Source organism: Gobius niger (assembly GCF_951799975.1).
Source record: "Gobius niger genome assembly, chromosome: 10".
Taxonomy (NCBI): domain Eukaryota; kingdom Metazoa; phylum Chordata; class Actinopteri; order Gobiiformes; family Gobiidae; genus Gobius; species Gobius niger.
In genome coordinates, this window is record NC_136861.1 from 4,051,489 (window position 1) to 4,064,478 (window position 12,990).

At 47.6% G+C, this 12,990-nt stretch overlaps 1 protein-coding gene across 1 annotated transcript; it reads left to right on the plus strand.

Annotated features, from left to right (window-relative positions):
* The first annotated feature begins 515 nt into the window (after positions 1-515).
* Positions 516-12,337, plus strand: LOC306968848 (NACHT, LRR and PYD domains-containing protein 12-like). The gene is made up of 10 exons (XM_079564392.1): positions 516-577; positions 2,049-2,109; positions 2,171-3,780; positions 5,797-5,888; positions 5,962-6,135; positions 7,389-7,565; positions 7,664-7,840; positions 10,538-10,714; positions 10,896-11,069; positions 12,232-12,337. Exons 3-10 carry the CDS (start codon positions 2,293-2,295, stop codon positions 12,242-12,244), a joined length of 2,472 nt encoding a protein of 823 aa, XP_079420518.1. The 5' UTR covers positions 516-577; positions 2,049-2,109; positions 2,171-2,292; the 3' UTR covers positions 12,245-12,337.
* The last annotated feature ends 653 nt before the right edge of the window (positions 12,338-12,990 follow it).

The following is a 12,990-nucleotide window of genomic DNA, read 5'->3' on the forward strand; positions in this document are numbered from 1 at the left end:
TAAAGTGCAGTGTTTTGATTAATAAATAAATAAAATAAAGATAGACTTTTTTTTGAAAGGCAACAAATAATCGTTTGAATAATCGTGATTTCAATTATGACAAAAATAATCGTGATTATTATTTTTCAATAATCGAGCAGCTCTAATGTGTTATTTATATAGAAAAGCATTTAATGCTTTTTAACCTCTTGTCCCGCTTTAACCGAGTGCGTTTCCTCCAGTTCGGCTTTACCCAAATCAAAAAGCTTCGACTGAGTAAGTGAGTAAAGCCTCATTTGAAAGCTCAGACCTACAAACTGATGGCGAATGTAATGCGTGAGTGAGTGGTTGGTGGTGGTCGGAGGGGCCGATGGCGCAGACTGGTAGCCTCGCTTCCGTCAGTCTACCCCAGGGCAGCTGTGGCTACAATAGTATCTTACCACCACCGAGTCTGGAGTGAACGAATAGTGCAAAGTAAAGCGCCTTTCTTGAGGAGCAGTTTCTTTGCCTGGTTTAAACGCGTCTCTGACTTTTCAGACCCGACATGGAGGAAGAGGAGGAGCCGGGGCCCGCTCCCACACGGTGAGTGGCATCGACCGTCGTTTCCCTCTCCCCAGACACTTCCTGGGCCTCCACCGGGCGTGACGGTCCTTTTGTGGTTCTCAAAGCAGGCCGTCATTCTGCTTCTCTGTCACTCACACACATTATGTTTGGCTCGTCTGTTATATATGAGGTTTACGAACTAAAGCTAACCTTACCTTAGCCCTAAACTTAAGGATAGTGGAGTTTACGAACTAAAGCTAACCTTACCTTAGCTCTAAACTTAAGGATAGTGGAGTTTACGAACTAAAGCTAACCTTACCTTAGCCCTAAACTTAAGGATAGTGGAGTTTACGAACTAAAGCTAACCTTACCTTAGCCCTAACCTTAAGGATAGTGGAGTTTACGAGCTAAAGCTAACCTTACCTTAGCCCTAAACTTAAGGATAGTGGAGTTTACAAACTAAAGCTAACCTTACCTTAGCCCTAACCTTAAGGATAGTGGAGTTTACGAACTAAAGCTAACCTTACCTTAGCCCTAACCTTAAGGATAGTGGAGTTTATGAACTAAAGCTAACCTTACCTTAGCCCTAACCTTAAGGATAGTGGAGTTTACGAGCTAAAGCTAACCTTACCTTAGCCCTAAACGTAAGGATAGTGGAGTTTACGAACTAAAGCTAACCTTACCTTAGCCCTAAACGTAAGGATAGTGGAGTTTATGTACTAAAGCTAACCTTACCTTAGCCCTAAACGTAAGGATAGTGGAGTTTATGAACTAAAGCTAACCTTACCTTAGCTCTAAACTTAAGGATAGTGGAGTTTACGAACTAAAGCTAGCCTTACCTTAGCCCTAAACTTAAGGATAGTGGAGTTTGAGAACTAAAGCTAACCTTACCTTAGCCCTAAACTTAAGGATAGTGGAGTTTACGAACTAAAGCTAGCCTTACCTTAGCCCTAAACTTAAGGATAGTGGAGTTTGAGAACTAAAGCTAACCTTACCAGATGAAAAGTTACGAGAGTTGTAGCTATTATTAGCAATTAACATCTGGGCATTTTCTATTTAACACAGCCGTGCCAAACAAACAATACATATTGCGGCGGGGGTAATCTGAAATCAGGGGGGGTAACTTGAAATCAGTTTCAGGTTACCCCCCGTTAGTCTGAAATCAGTTTCAAAGTACCGGGGGGTAAAGTGAATGGGGGGTCGTTTGAAATCGTTACACCGGGGCTGTTGTGGTACCAGGTTTCGGAGCACATCCCTATTGAAGACATTTAACCTTCAGTTCTGGCCTTCTGGATATTGACTGGATGCTTCATATTATAAAGAACTTTGGCCCCAATATTGAGCCTTGTGGCGCTCCTCGATCAGGCTGTGCATAATCAAGGTCAGTCAATATGAGGAAAAAGGATGAAGTTTAGACATGGTTTACTTTATTTGAACAAACAAACTTTTGTAAGGACAGTCCAACTCTTGTCTTGATCCATCTCTGAGAGTTTGTGAATGTTCTGGTTTTCTGTGGCAGCGACGAGGACGAGGAGACACAGTCCGGTCCGAGCGGGAAAAGGCCTAAACTGGACGACTCTGCACAAAGTGAGACTCACGTGCGGCTCATTTGTAAAACAAACCGTTCGTAACGTCTCCCTGTCCGCAGGTTATCGGAGCATTCTGGTGCAGAGGTGTCAGAGCGCGTTTCCTCTGAACCTGATCTCCACTGAGCTGTACATCACTGAGGGCCTGGGGTCAGAGGTCAGTGTCCAACATGAGGAGACGCACATGGAGACTCTGTCCCAGAAGACTGTCCCCGACGCTGCGCTCAGCTGCAGAGACATCTTCACACCACAGGGGGCGCCGCAGCAGAGCTCCATCAGAGCCGCGCTGACGGTGGGCGTGGCCGGAGTGGGGAAGACCTTCTCCGTCCTGAAGTTCTGTCTGGACTGGGCCCAGGGCTCGGAGAACCAGGAGCTGCAGCTGGTGGTGCCGCTGTCCTTCAGAGAGATGAACCTGGTCAGAAGGGGGCGCTACAGTCTGACGGAGCTGATCCAAGCGTTCCATCCAGCGCTGCAGCCGCTCTCTCCTCACGCTCTGACCCACAGCAAAGTCCTGATCATCTGCGACGGCCTGGACGAGAGCCGCCTGCCTCTGGACTTCAGCTGTGAGGTCGTCTCTGAGGTCACACAGACGTCAGAGGTCAGTGTGCTGCTGGTGAACCTCATCAGAGGAGACCTGCTTCCTCACGCTCTGATATGGATCACCTCCAGACCTGCAGCGGCCGGTCAGATCCCAGCGCGGTGCGTGCACAGGGTCACGGAGCTCAGGGGCTTCATCACTGACCGACAGAAGGAGATGTTCTTCAGGACCAGGTTCTCAGAGGAAGAGCAGCTTCAAACTGTCCTGTCCCACCTCAGAACCTCCCGCAGCCTCCACACCATGTGCCAGATCCCAGTCTTCAGCAGCATCACAGCCACGGTCCTGGAGCACGTGCTGAGAACCTCTCAGAGCGAACTGCCCCAGACCCTCACAGACCTGTACGGTCACTTCTTGTTGGTGCAGGCGCAGAAGAAGGATGGAGCGAAGAGCAGCGCCTCAGAGCTGACCTCAGCCGACTGTGAGCTGCTCCTGAAGCTCGGCAGACTGGCCTTTGAACAACTGCAGAAAGAAAACCTCACCTTCTACCAAGACGAGCTTCAGCGGGTGGGTCTGAGCGAGGCTGCGGTCGACTCCGGACTCCCTGAGATCATCAGACGCGAGAGCAACGTCCTCCACAACAAGTCCGTCTACTGCTTCATCCACCTGAGCGTGCAGGAGTTTCTGGCTGCGGTTCATGTGCTCCACTGTTTCAACACCAAGAACAACAAGGACCTGAAGAGGTTTGTGAAAGACCTGGGCCTGAACTCCACCGTCGACATGTTCCTCAGAAAGGCTTTACACGCGGCTCTGAAAAGTCCCAACGGTCACCTGGACCTGTTTGTGCGCTTCCTTCACGGCCTCACGCTGGAGTCCAACCAGAGGCTCCTGGGAGCTCTGCTGGGGCCACCACAGACCGACTCCGACACCCAACAGACCCTCATCAAGAACCTGAAGGACATGAAGACCAAGGCCTCTCCCGACAGAAGCATCAACATCTTCCACTGCCTGACGGAGCTCCACGACCGCTCGGTCCATCAGCAGATCCAGAAGTTGCTGAAGCCTGGGAGCAGGTCGGAGAGACTGTCCCCGACGCTGTGCTCGGCTCTGGCCCACACGCTGCTGACGTCAGAGCAGGTCTGTGTTTGTTTAAGTGACCGGGGATAGAGCTGTGGGTAGGGCTGGGCGATTATGGAAAAAAATTATCACTAATATTTTCCCCATATTGTTCAATCTCGATTTCCGATTCGATTATTTTGTTTAAAGCCACACCGCCTAGGATTTTCACTCATAAATAAAATTAAAACGCTCGCATTTATTGTATGATAGATCATATCATCATTGGAAAAATACCTCATAAAAGTACAAACAAACATGGGTTTTCGCTGTGAGCGGCTCAGCTCCCCTAAGACATGACTAGGGCTGGGTACCGTTAAAAGGTTCCTACTTGGTACCGACCGAAAAGCTCCGGTAGGGGGCGGTATCACTAAACTTTTTTTTTTTCGGAGCTAATTTTCGGTGCTTTTTCTCTCCAAACATCAATAAATGATCCGCAGTGAGTCTAAAAAAGCCTGAACTCATGAGCAGCTTCAGCGCAAATGCAGAAGCGAAGCTGTAACTTACTATAGCTTTGAGATGGCAGAGCCACGGACTGAGCCAGGACTAAACCAGGACTAAACCAGGACTGAATAAGAAACTAGACTCTTAGACAAAGAGAAAAGCAGTGACAACACGGTAGTGACAACGAGAAACACATGGGGCCCGATCTTGTGCATCAAAACGGAGACGATAGCGTGACATTTTGCGCTCAGTCGGAGCGCACTTTGTGATCTTGCCACTCCAGACTTAGCGCATTTACGTGGGTGGAGACGCACACATTTTCCTCCAACCAGATCGACTCTGCGTCCAGGAGAGGGTTATGTGGTTGTGTGGGGTGAACATGTGCTTTTGTTTTGCTTCGCGTTCACGCCAAGCGCGGCCGATCCGCGCCACAGCGGACGCTGTAGCTCTTTTTCTCTCGAGACGTGAACATGGTTTAGCTCACGATGGGGTAAATAAAGTTTTTAGTTTGACCTGTGAGAGCCTAAGGCTTAAGAAAGAACGCAAGACAGTAAACGAGGAAGTGAATGTCAGCCGTGTTTCCATCAGTGCAGTCACCTCCTCTTGTGACGCCCCCTCGCAGGTGGCGGAGGCGAATAGCACATATAGCGCCACCACTCGGAAAATAATTCGCCAAGAGCCTGCGCCGCCCCGTGCGCCGCCACAAGATCTGGCCCATTGGCTTTACCTTTACTTTTACCTTTACTTTTAGCTTTAGCTTTAGCTTTAGCTTTAGCTTTACCTTTAGCCGCAGAGCCTGAAGTTACTGCTGTTGTTTAAACTCCAGCTGCACCGGAGCGTTGGGATCAAAGATTGTCTCTGGAAAAGGTGAGCGCTCACTCTGCATTAGCCATGTTTGGAACAGTTCTGGTGCATTGTCAGTGACAGAGTGAGCGCTCTCACTATGTCACAGATCTGTGACGTGTGAGGAGCTTTCACTGTGGAACAGCTCAGTGAGTTTAGAAAAGTTTATCTTCAGTAAACGGTCCTGATGTGGATCTGGTCTGTTCCTGCAGCTCAGGAGGGAATAATGTCCTTTCTCTCTTTTTATCACGGCTTTAGTGGGAATTCTGCTCAAAACATGAAGTTCCAGGTGACAACAACTTAATATTTACATGAAGAAATGAGTAAACCGTGCATTTATTAGTGGAAAAGATGGTTAAACTCACAATTCAGTGTTAGAGTCCAGCTAGTCCGCCGCAGCCTCAAAACAAACCCACATGGTCCAAATAGTGATGATAGTTTTTCCTTTTGAACTCTTCATCCCCGTGTGTGTCCTGGTCTCGGAGGCTCCTCACCTTTAGACGAGTTAACACAACTTTGTAGCTTTTTGGTTACGTGAAGTGTTCCACTACAAAGTATAATTACACAAAATTAAACAATGTGGATTTTCTAAGCGGTTAAAAGGGGGACTATATTGTAAGGCGTAACAATACCAGGAGTAATTTGGCATCCGCACAGTAAAGTGAAGATTACTGCGCGGATTTTGAACTATGATGAACTAACAAATGATGTTCTATTATGAACTGTTGTTACAAAATGTGTTTCTGCCAGGTTCTGGAGAAGCTGGAGCTGAAGTCGTACAACTCCTCAGCTGAAGGACGACTGAGACTGGTCCCCGCTGTGAGGAACTGCTCACAGGCCCTGTAAGGACAAAGCTTCTGCTGTCACGCTGTTTATTCAAGGCATTATAGTTGTTTTATTTTTCTATTTTTACAGATTTTGCGACAGTAAACTCTCAAAGATTCATCTGGACATTGTGGCGTTGGCTCTGAGCTCCAGGCCCTCCCACCTCAGAGTCCTGGACCTCAGTGAAAACCCGGTGGTGAACGCTGAGATGCAGGTGCTGTGTGAAGGTCTGCAGAGCCCGGACTGTCGCCTCGAGACGCTCAGGTAGTGATGGTTAAACGAGCTGAGGCACCGATACACCTATCCTGCGCTGAAAGCAAAGCCTCAGCCGAGCGAATCACCGAGCTTCACTTTGAGAAAAGTCACGTGACCGACACAGTCACTTTTGTATCATGTAGTGTCATACGCACCGAGCAGCAGCGAATTGAACGAGAGCATCGCCTGGTTCATGTTGTCTTTGTCATTTATGTGCCACGCGCCGATCCTGCGGGTGCTCCTGGGCTCGAGCGCCCGGCCTGGGCACGACAAAATTATTCAACAGAGAGCGGCACAGTGGCGCAGCAGTTAGCGCTCACGCCTCACAGCAAGAAGGTCCCGGGTTCGATTCCCACCTGGACGGGGCCTTTCTGTGTGGAGTTTGCATGTTCTCCCCGTGCCTGCGTAGGCTTCCTCCGGGTACTCCGGTTTCCCCTACCACTAAAAACATGTACAATATATTCCCCTCTGGGGCCAGGACTCCCCTGAAAAAGAGATTCTTAATCTCAGTGGGACTATCCTGGTTAAATAAAGGTCAATAAATAAATAAATAAAGCACAAGAGCCATCTCTTTCACATCCATATGGAAATGCTGACTGATTGCCTCGTAGCCACATGAAGCCTTTGATATACTGTTGGTGCAGCTCTGTAAGCAGAGCGTCCGGTTTCGAGGGGCTGTAAGATCGAATCAGATGATGGACTATGTTGGTTTAGTCTTTTGACTTTACATCCACTGGTGAACAAAAGCAGAAATACTTCTGGTGTCATATTATTGTCACAGGCTCGATCATTTATTAAATCTTGGTCAGTGACTTCATTTTTAGAAGTTTGTATCACTGCTACATTAATTCTCATTTATTTGTTTCTGTTCTCATTTTCCAGAGCAGTTTTCCTCTTTCTAAATGATCACTCTCAGCTGGTTAAACAGTTCAATCCTGACGATTTGGTTCATATTTGTGAACACTGATACTGACACACACTGAGGAATCATCTACCCATCACTAGTTCACATGTGAAAGAAATACCTTGCACTTAGTTATCCAAACACAAAACAATTTGTTTTTCTTTTATTGTTTGGCTGTAGTACATTTTTTACACCACTAGACGGAGCCAATACACATACCAACACTGCGTGATACAGGAAAGTGAACACACACCTCGAGGTATCATCTGCCCATCACTACGCTCAGGTCAGCTCTGATAAACGTCACACGCACTCAAAACACCAGCTCATTTTTCCCATGTTCTTTTTATTGTTTCAGATTGGAAAAATGTGGTTTGTCCGAGTCCAGCTGCTCGTCTCTGGCCTCCGCGCTGAAGTCCAACCCCTCGTACCTGAGAGTCCTGGACGTACGGGAGAACTGTGAGCTGAAGGACTCGGGCGTGGAGCGTCTGGGCCTGTTTCTGCAGAGCCCGGACTGTCGCCTGGAGAAGCTCATGTCAGTTCACAAAATACTAAGTTCAGATCTGTTTGTGTGTGACCTGTCAGCTGCGAGACCATCGTGATCCAGTCGAGGTCATTCTACTCTGTTTTTAGTTTAAGGTACTGCGATTTGACCGAGTCCAGCTGCTCGTCTCTGGCCTCAGCTCTGAAGTCCAACCCCTCGTATCTCAAAGAGCTGGACCTTCAGGGGAACAGGGACCTGAGGGACGCAGGAGTGGAGCGTCTGTGCGTGTTTCTGCAGAATCCTGACTGTCGGCTGGAGGTCCTCAGGTCAGTGCACCATCGGTAGAGCCCTGCATTTGAGTCCGACGCCCCCTCATTGTGTCGGACACGGCCGGGCTTTGTTTTTCCCTGCGTATTGACTCTGTGCTAAGGCTGCAACTAACGATTTTTTTTCAATCGATTAATCTATCGATTATTTTTTCGATTAATCGATTAATCTATCGATTATTTTTTCGATTAATCTATCGATTATTTTTCATGTTACCGATTATTTTTTCATTTAAAATGAAGAAAAAAACATTGATGTGTCCAAATGGCATGGCTTTTATATATTCATTTACTACTAGTCGATTTCCCTTTTTAAAATAGTAAATGGCAAATGGGCCCATTCTCTCACTTCTGGCCCTGACCCACAGTTTGTGAACCGCTGATTTAAAACTAACTGAAACCTGCACCTGACGCTTATTTCTGTCTGACCACTGAGAATTAGCCTGTGAGTCGCCCAACACGTTATAGACTGTGCACATTCAGAGAACCAGAGTTACTGTAAGTTACTGTGCTCGTGAGAACCATGTGGATTCAACTCCTCTTTGAGACAAAAAGGCCACGGACACGGCTTTACTCTTGTATATTCATCAAACTACTGTCCTGATTCTCCGCTAGACACAACAACAAGAGAGTTTAAATGAGTGTGTAGCCGATGCCCCGAGTCCGCTCAGAGAAAACATGAGAGCTGCGCCCGGGACACGGGGACGGGATGCAGCCGCGGAGGAGCCGCGCATGAGGGCAGCATGAGGCGAAGCGAGAACCGGGAGACAGACGGCCGAGCGGGGCACGAGCGGAGAAGTAGCCTACTCGCGTGTTGGGAGAGACGGGGAAGGCGGTCGGTCTCTCCTGCTCATTCACTTCAGCAGACTGCTCTGTTTTGGTTTTATATGCGGCAAAGTAGGCGGAGAGTGAGTGAGGCTGTCAGAGCCTGTCCCGTAACAACGCGTTGATTAATCAGTGAAACAACACCGTAGTTTGACTGAGATACGGGGCCCTTGCACATGTGTTTTCGTTTCACATGTTCGTTCATAGCCGTTGTGCTGTAGCCTGGCTAACGCCAGACTAAAATCACAAGTGATATTGCAGTTCGAAATGATTGGAGCGCACACAGCAGTCTGACGTTAGCCAGGTTAGTTGTGCTGCTGTGATATGACATTTCCGCTCGACAGTGTGCAAACAACAACATTATTAGGCCGTTTCTGGAAATACTCCCACACTTTTGACGACTTTTGCCGTGCTTTTTCCCCTTAGGTCGCAGCGTTTGCATTACGCGCAGCCACGCTGGAAGTGAAATGTAAACAAGCGACGCGTCAACGCACAAAAACGGCGTCGACGTATTTACGTAATCGACGACGTCGACGCGTCGTTGCAGCCTTACTCTGTGCATTAAGCTGACGGTAACCTTGCCACCCAGGAAGTGACTTCCAGTTTTGATCAAATAAAATAGTGTGTATAAAAAAGCATTGTTCAGGAGAAAGTCCAAACACGGCACATCAAAAAGAACACAGGCCGCAGCAGCTTCACCTGTGGCTTCATTTTCTGAGTAGAATTCCCACTTAAGCCGTGACAAAAAGAGAGAAAGGACATTATTCCCTCCTGAGCTGCAGGAACAGACCAGATCCACATCAGGACCATTTACTGAAGATAAACTTTTCTAAACTCACTGAGCTGTTCCACAGTGAAAGCTCCTCACACGTCACAGATCTGTTACATAGTGAGAGCGCTCACTCTGTCACTGACAATGCACCAGAACTGTTCCAAACATGGCTAATGCAGAGTGAGCCTCACCTTTTCAGAGACAATCTGTGATCCCAAATGCTCCGGTGCAGCTGGAGTTTAAACAACAGTAACTTCAGGCTCTGCGGCTAAAGCTAAAGCTAAAGCTAAAGCTAAAGTTAAAGGTAAAGCCCATGTGTTTCTTGTTGTCACTGCTTTTCTATTTGTCTAAGAGTCTAGTTTCTTATTCAGTCCAGGTTTAGTCCTGGTTTAGTCCTGGCTCAGACCGCGGCTCTGCCATCTCTGATAATGACTGAAGTGTGAGTAAGTTACAGCTTTGCATTTGCGCTGAAGCTGCTCATGAGTTCAGGCTTTTTTAGATTCACTGTGGATCATTTATTGGCGTTTGGAGAGAAAAAGTACAGAAAATTAGCACCAAAAAAAGAGAGAGAAAAAAAGACAGACAGGCCTGAGCCAGGCTCAGCCCCAGAAATCTGGCCCGTTCAGGGTTCTTACTGTCGGACAGTGAAATACACTTAAGTGCACTTAGTGCCCGTCCTGCACTACTGTTGAAGTGCAGGACGGGCACGGGAATGAACCGTTTTCTTCAAGAGCCTTTTAAATCGTCCAAACAAATTTTTGCCAAATCACCCAACCCTGTCACAACTTTTTATTTCTTTTTGAGTAAAGTCATTTAAGTGCAATGTTACTCTTGCTTGAGCTAAGATTTAGCTGCACTGTTAACCTCTGCTGACTGCACTCTTAACAAAAGTAATAGGTAAGTTTGTGCTTTCTTTACTTTGATAATGCGTAGGACTGTCCTGGATTCTATTCACAACAGAGGTCAAAGTTCGGAAGGCTTTTGTAGGGCAAAGGAAATGATAAATATGAACAGAATTACACTGTGATGAAGCTAAATAACTTCCCTGGGCCTGTTTTCGAAAAAGGATTTTATGATTGTTCCCATTGTCCTGTGTCCAGATTGTACCACTGTGGCCTGACCGAGTCCGGCTGCTCGTCTCTGGCCTCCGCTCTGAAGTCCAACCCCTCACACCTGAGAGAGCTGGACATCGGAGCGAACACCGACGTGAAGGACGCGGGCGTGGAGCATCTGTGTGGCTTTCTGCAAAGTCCGGATTGTCGCCTGGAGGTCTTCAGGTCAGTGACGGTCAATCTGGGGCAGGCTTCAGTCAAGTCCAGGGGCGGCTGTGGCAGCAATAGTTAACCACCACCAAGTATGGGGTGAATGAATAACTGGAAACTTGGAAACACTGGCTTGTAATGCACAGTTTCAGACTGAGTCACTGGTTTCAGACCGAGTCACTGGCTTCTGTTTCAGACTGGCCCTCTGTGGTATCTCGGGGCGCAGCTGCTCGGCGATGGCGTCTGCGCTGAAGTCCAACCCGTCACACCTGAAACACCTGGACCTTTGGGCCAGCGACCTGACGAGCTGTGACGTCCAGGAGCTGCGTGAGCTGGAGCGGAGTCCGGACTTTCGCCTGGAGCATATATCGTGAGTGAGGCGTCCCCACAATGTGTCACATTTACTTCTATTGGTTTCATTTTAGAACAACTAGGCGTGAGCTGAAGTGGAAGAGCCGACGAGATACCGTAAATTCTCTAATACTGGCCTGTATTCCATTAGCGGCCGGGTCTCCGACAGGGGCCGGGTCTCCGACAGAGGCCGGGTCTCCGACAGAGGCCGGGTTCGCGGCTGGCGGAGGCAAATTAAAGCCGGTCTCTAAAACAGGCCGGGGCTTTTATTAGAAACTATAGCAGTAGAAATATTCCCCATGTTAGGAATTTGTCTCATACTGGTGTAAATGAAAACTCACGTGCAGGCAGTAACAGGAACCCGGGCCGAGGGGGACGCTGTGGAGGAGCTGATCCGAGCGTAACTTTGACACAGATTTAGCCACTTTTCAAACCTCCTGTGACGATATTTGGAAACAGGGCAAAGAACAAATGTCGTGTGACCCTCCAGGGTTTTAATAAAGTCTCCATCGCGTCTTCAAAGCACGTCCAGCTGCTCCGTGTGCAGGTCAGTCCCGCCTCAAAATAACTCCTCCCATCAGCGTGAGCGTCTCGTCTTCTCTCGGGTCAGTCTCATGATCGATCACAAACACAAACGCTCCGTCTAAACTCGCCTTTTACACGAGAAAACAACAAATAATCCGGTCCGGTAAAAACGAAACAGAAACCTGCAGTGACACTGATGTCAAAGCTCCGCTAACAGCAGCGAAACACTTCCTGTTGTCCCGACAAAATAAAAGGCGTCAATGTTCCAGCCGCTGGGAGAGGGTTTGAAATGTTCATTAATAAATGAACCTAATATTTTAGGTGCAAATGGACACAAATCTCCTTTTTGGTCAAAAAAAACGTTTTGCTCAAATAGAATTAAAGGCCTCTCTCTAATTGTGGCCTGGTTCCAATAAAGGCCTGGTCCCAGATGCCCTTGAGTAAATAAAGGCCCCGGCGTATATTAGAGCATTTACGGTACTCAAGAGTTATGTTACTTTGAAATTAATTAGATAAAGATCGAAATAATAAGGCAAGGCTAGTTTATTTGTAGAGCACAAATACTAAAGTACTGTTTGGTAAATCCCCCCATAGTCTAAACCAGTGCAGTGTCTCTCTCTGGCCTTGCTTTACTCTCTCCTTGTGTCTTGGATCAGGACTCACGTTTGAGTAAAGTCCCAGTGGAGACGTCGGGCCCTGATCACCCTGACGCTCATGAGCCGAGGACGCAGTGACCTGGAGGAAACATCTGGATCCGAACGGAGACATTGGACATTGTAAAGAAGTGATGTTCTGTTGTCATTCTTCTGCTGAGTTTTGTAAAGCCTCAGGTCTCGTTCACGTTTCTAGACGTTTATGACGTGATGATCTCAGATGGAGCAAGGACCGATACAACTCTACGGGAGAGAAACAGTTCTGGAAAAAGAATTGACAGACAAGATTGATCTTTATTTTGATGTGATTGGATTCACAAACCGAGCTGACAGTCCAACATCTCTCACATGTTTCTGAATATCGTCCTCACTTTTGGACACCTTTATGAGAAGATAATTAGACCCAAGTTCTCACGCGCTGACAGAGAAGAGGCTGAACATTGTGACAGTATTTGTGTGAAAAATCCCCCCTCCTCTACTCATCCTCCTTTGACTCCTCCCTTTCCCTGTTTTGGCCCCTCCTTTGGTCTACTCCTTGCCCCACCCCAAGTCTGTAATTAGGGGAGCAACACACCTGTGCAGCCATTGTTCTCCTGGAGCTGGCATGCCTGGTGGAGCCTCCTAATCCTTCCCAAGTAGAGCAGTGCGTGCATTGAAGTATGTATTTTCCCATTTATCACCCCTTGTCTTTATTATTGGTCCTTATTTATCTTTTGGTTAACCCTCCTTGTATTAGATATATTTTACTGTTATTTACTTCGG

What these genes read in the sequence shown, in the direction of transcription:
- LOC306968848 (XM_079564392.1), top strand. Translation starts at nt 2,293, where the DNA reads ATGGAGACTCTGTCCCAGAAGACTGTCCCCGACGCTGCGCTCAGCTGC. An exon ending in CGCTGCTGACGTCAGAGCAG is followed by an intron (nt 3,781 to 5,796) that starts GTCTGTGTTTGT and finishes TGTTTCTGCCAG; the next exon opens with GTTCTGGAGAAGCTGGAGCT. An exon ending in AGGAACTGCTCACAGGCCCT is followed by an intron (nt 5,889 to 5,961) that starts GTAAGGACAAAG and finishes CTATTTTTACAG; the next exon opens with ATTTTGCGACAGTAAACTCT.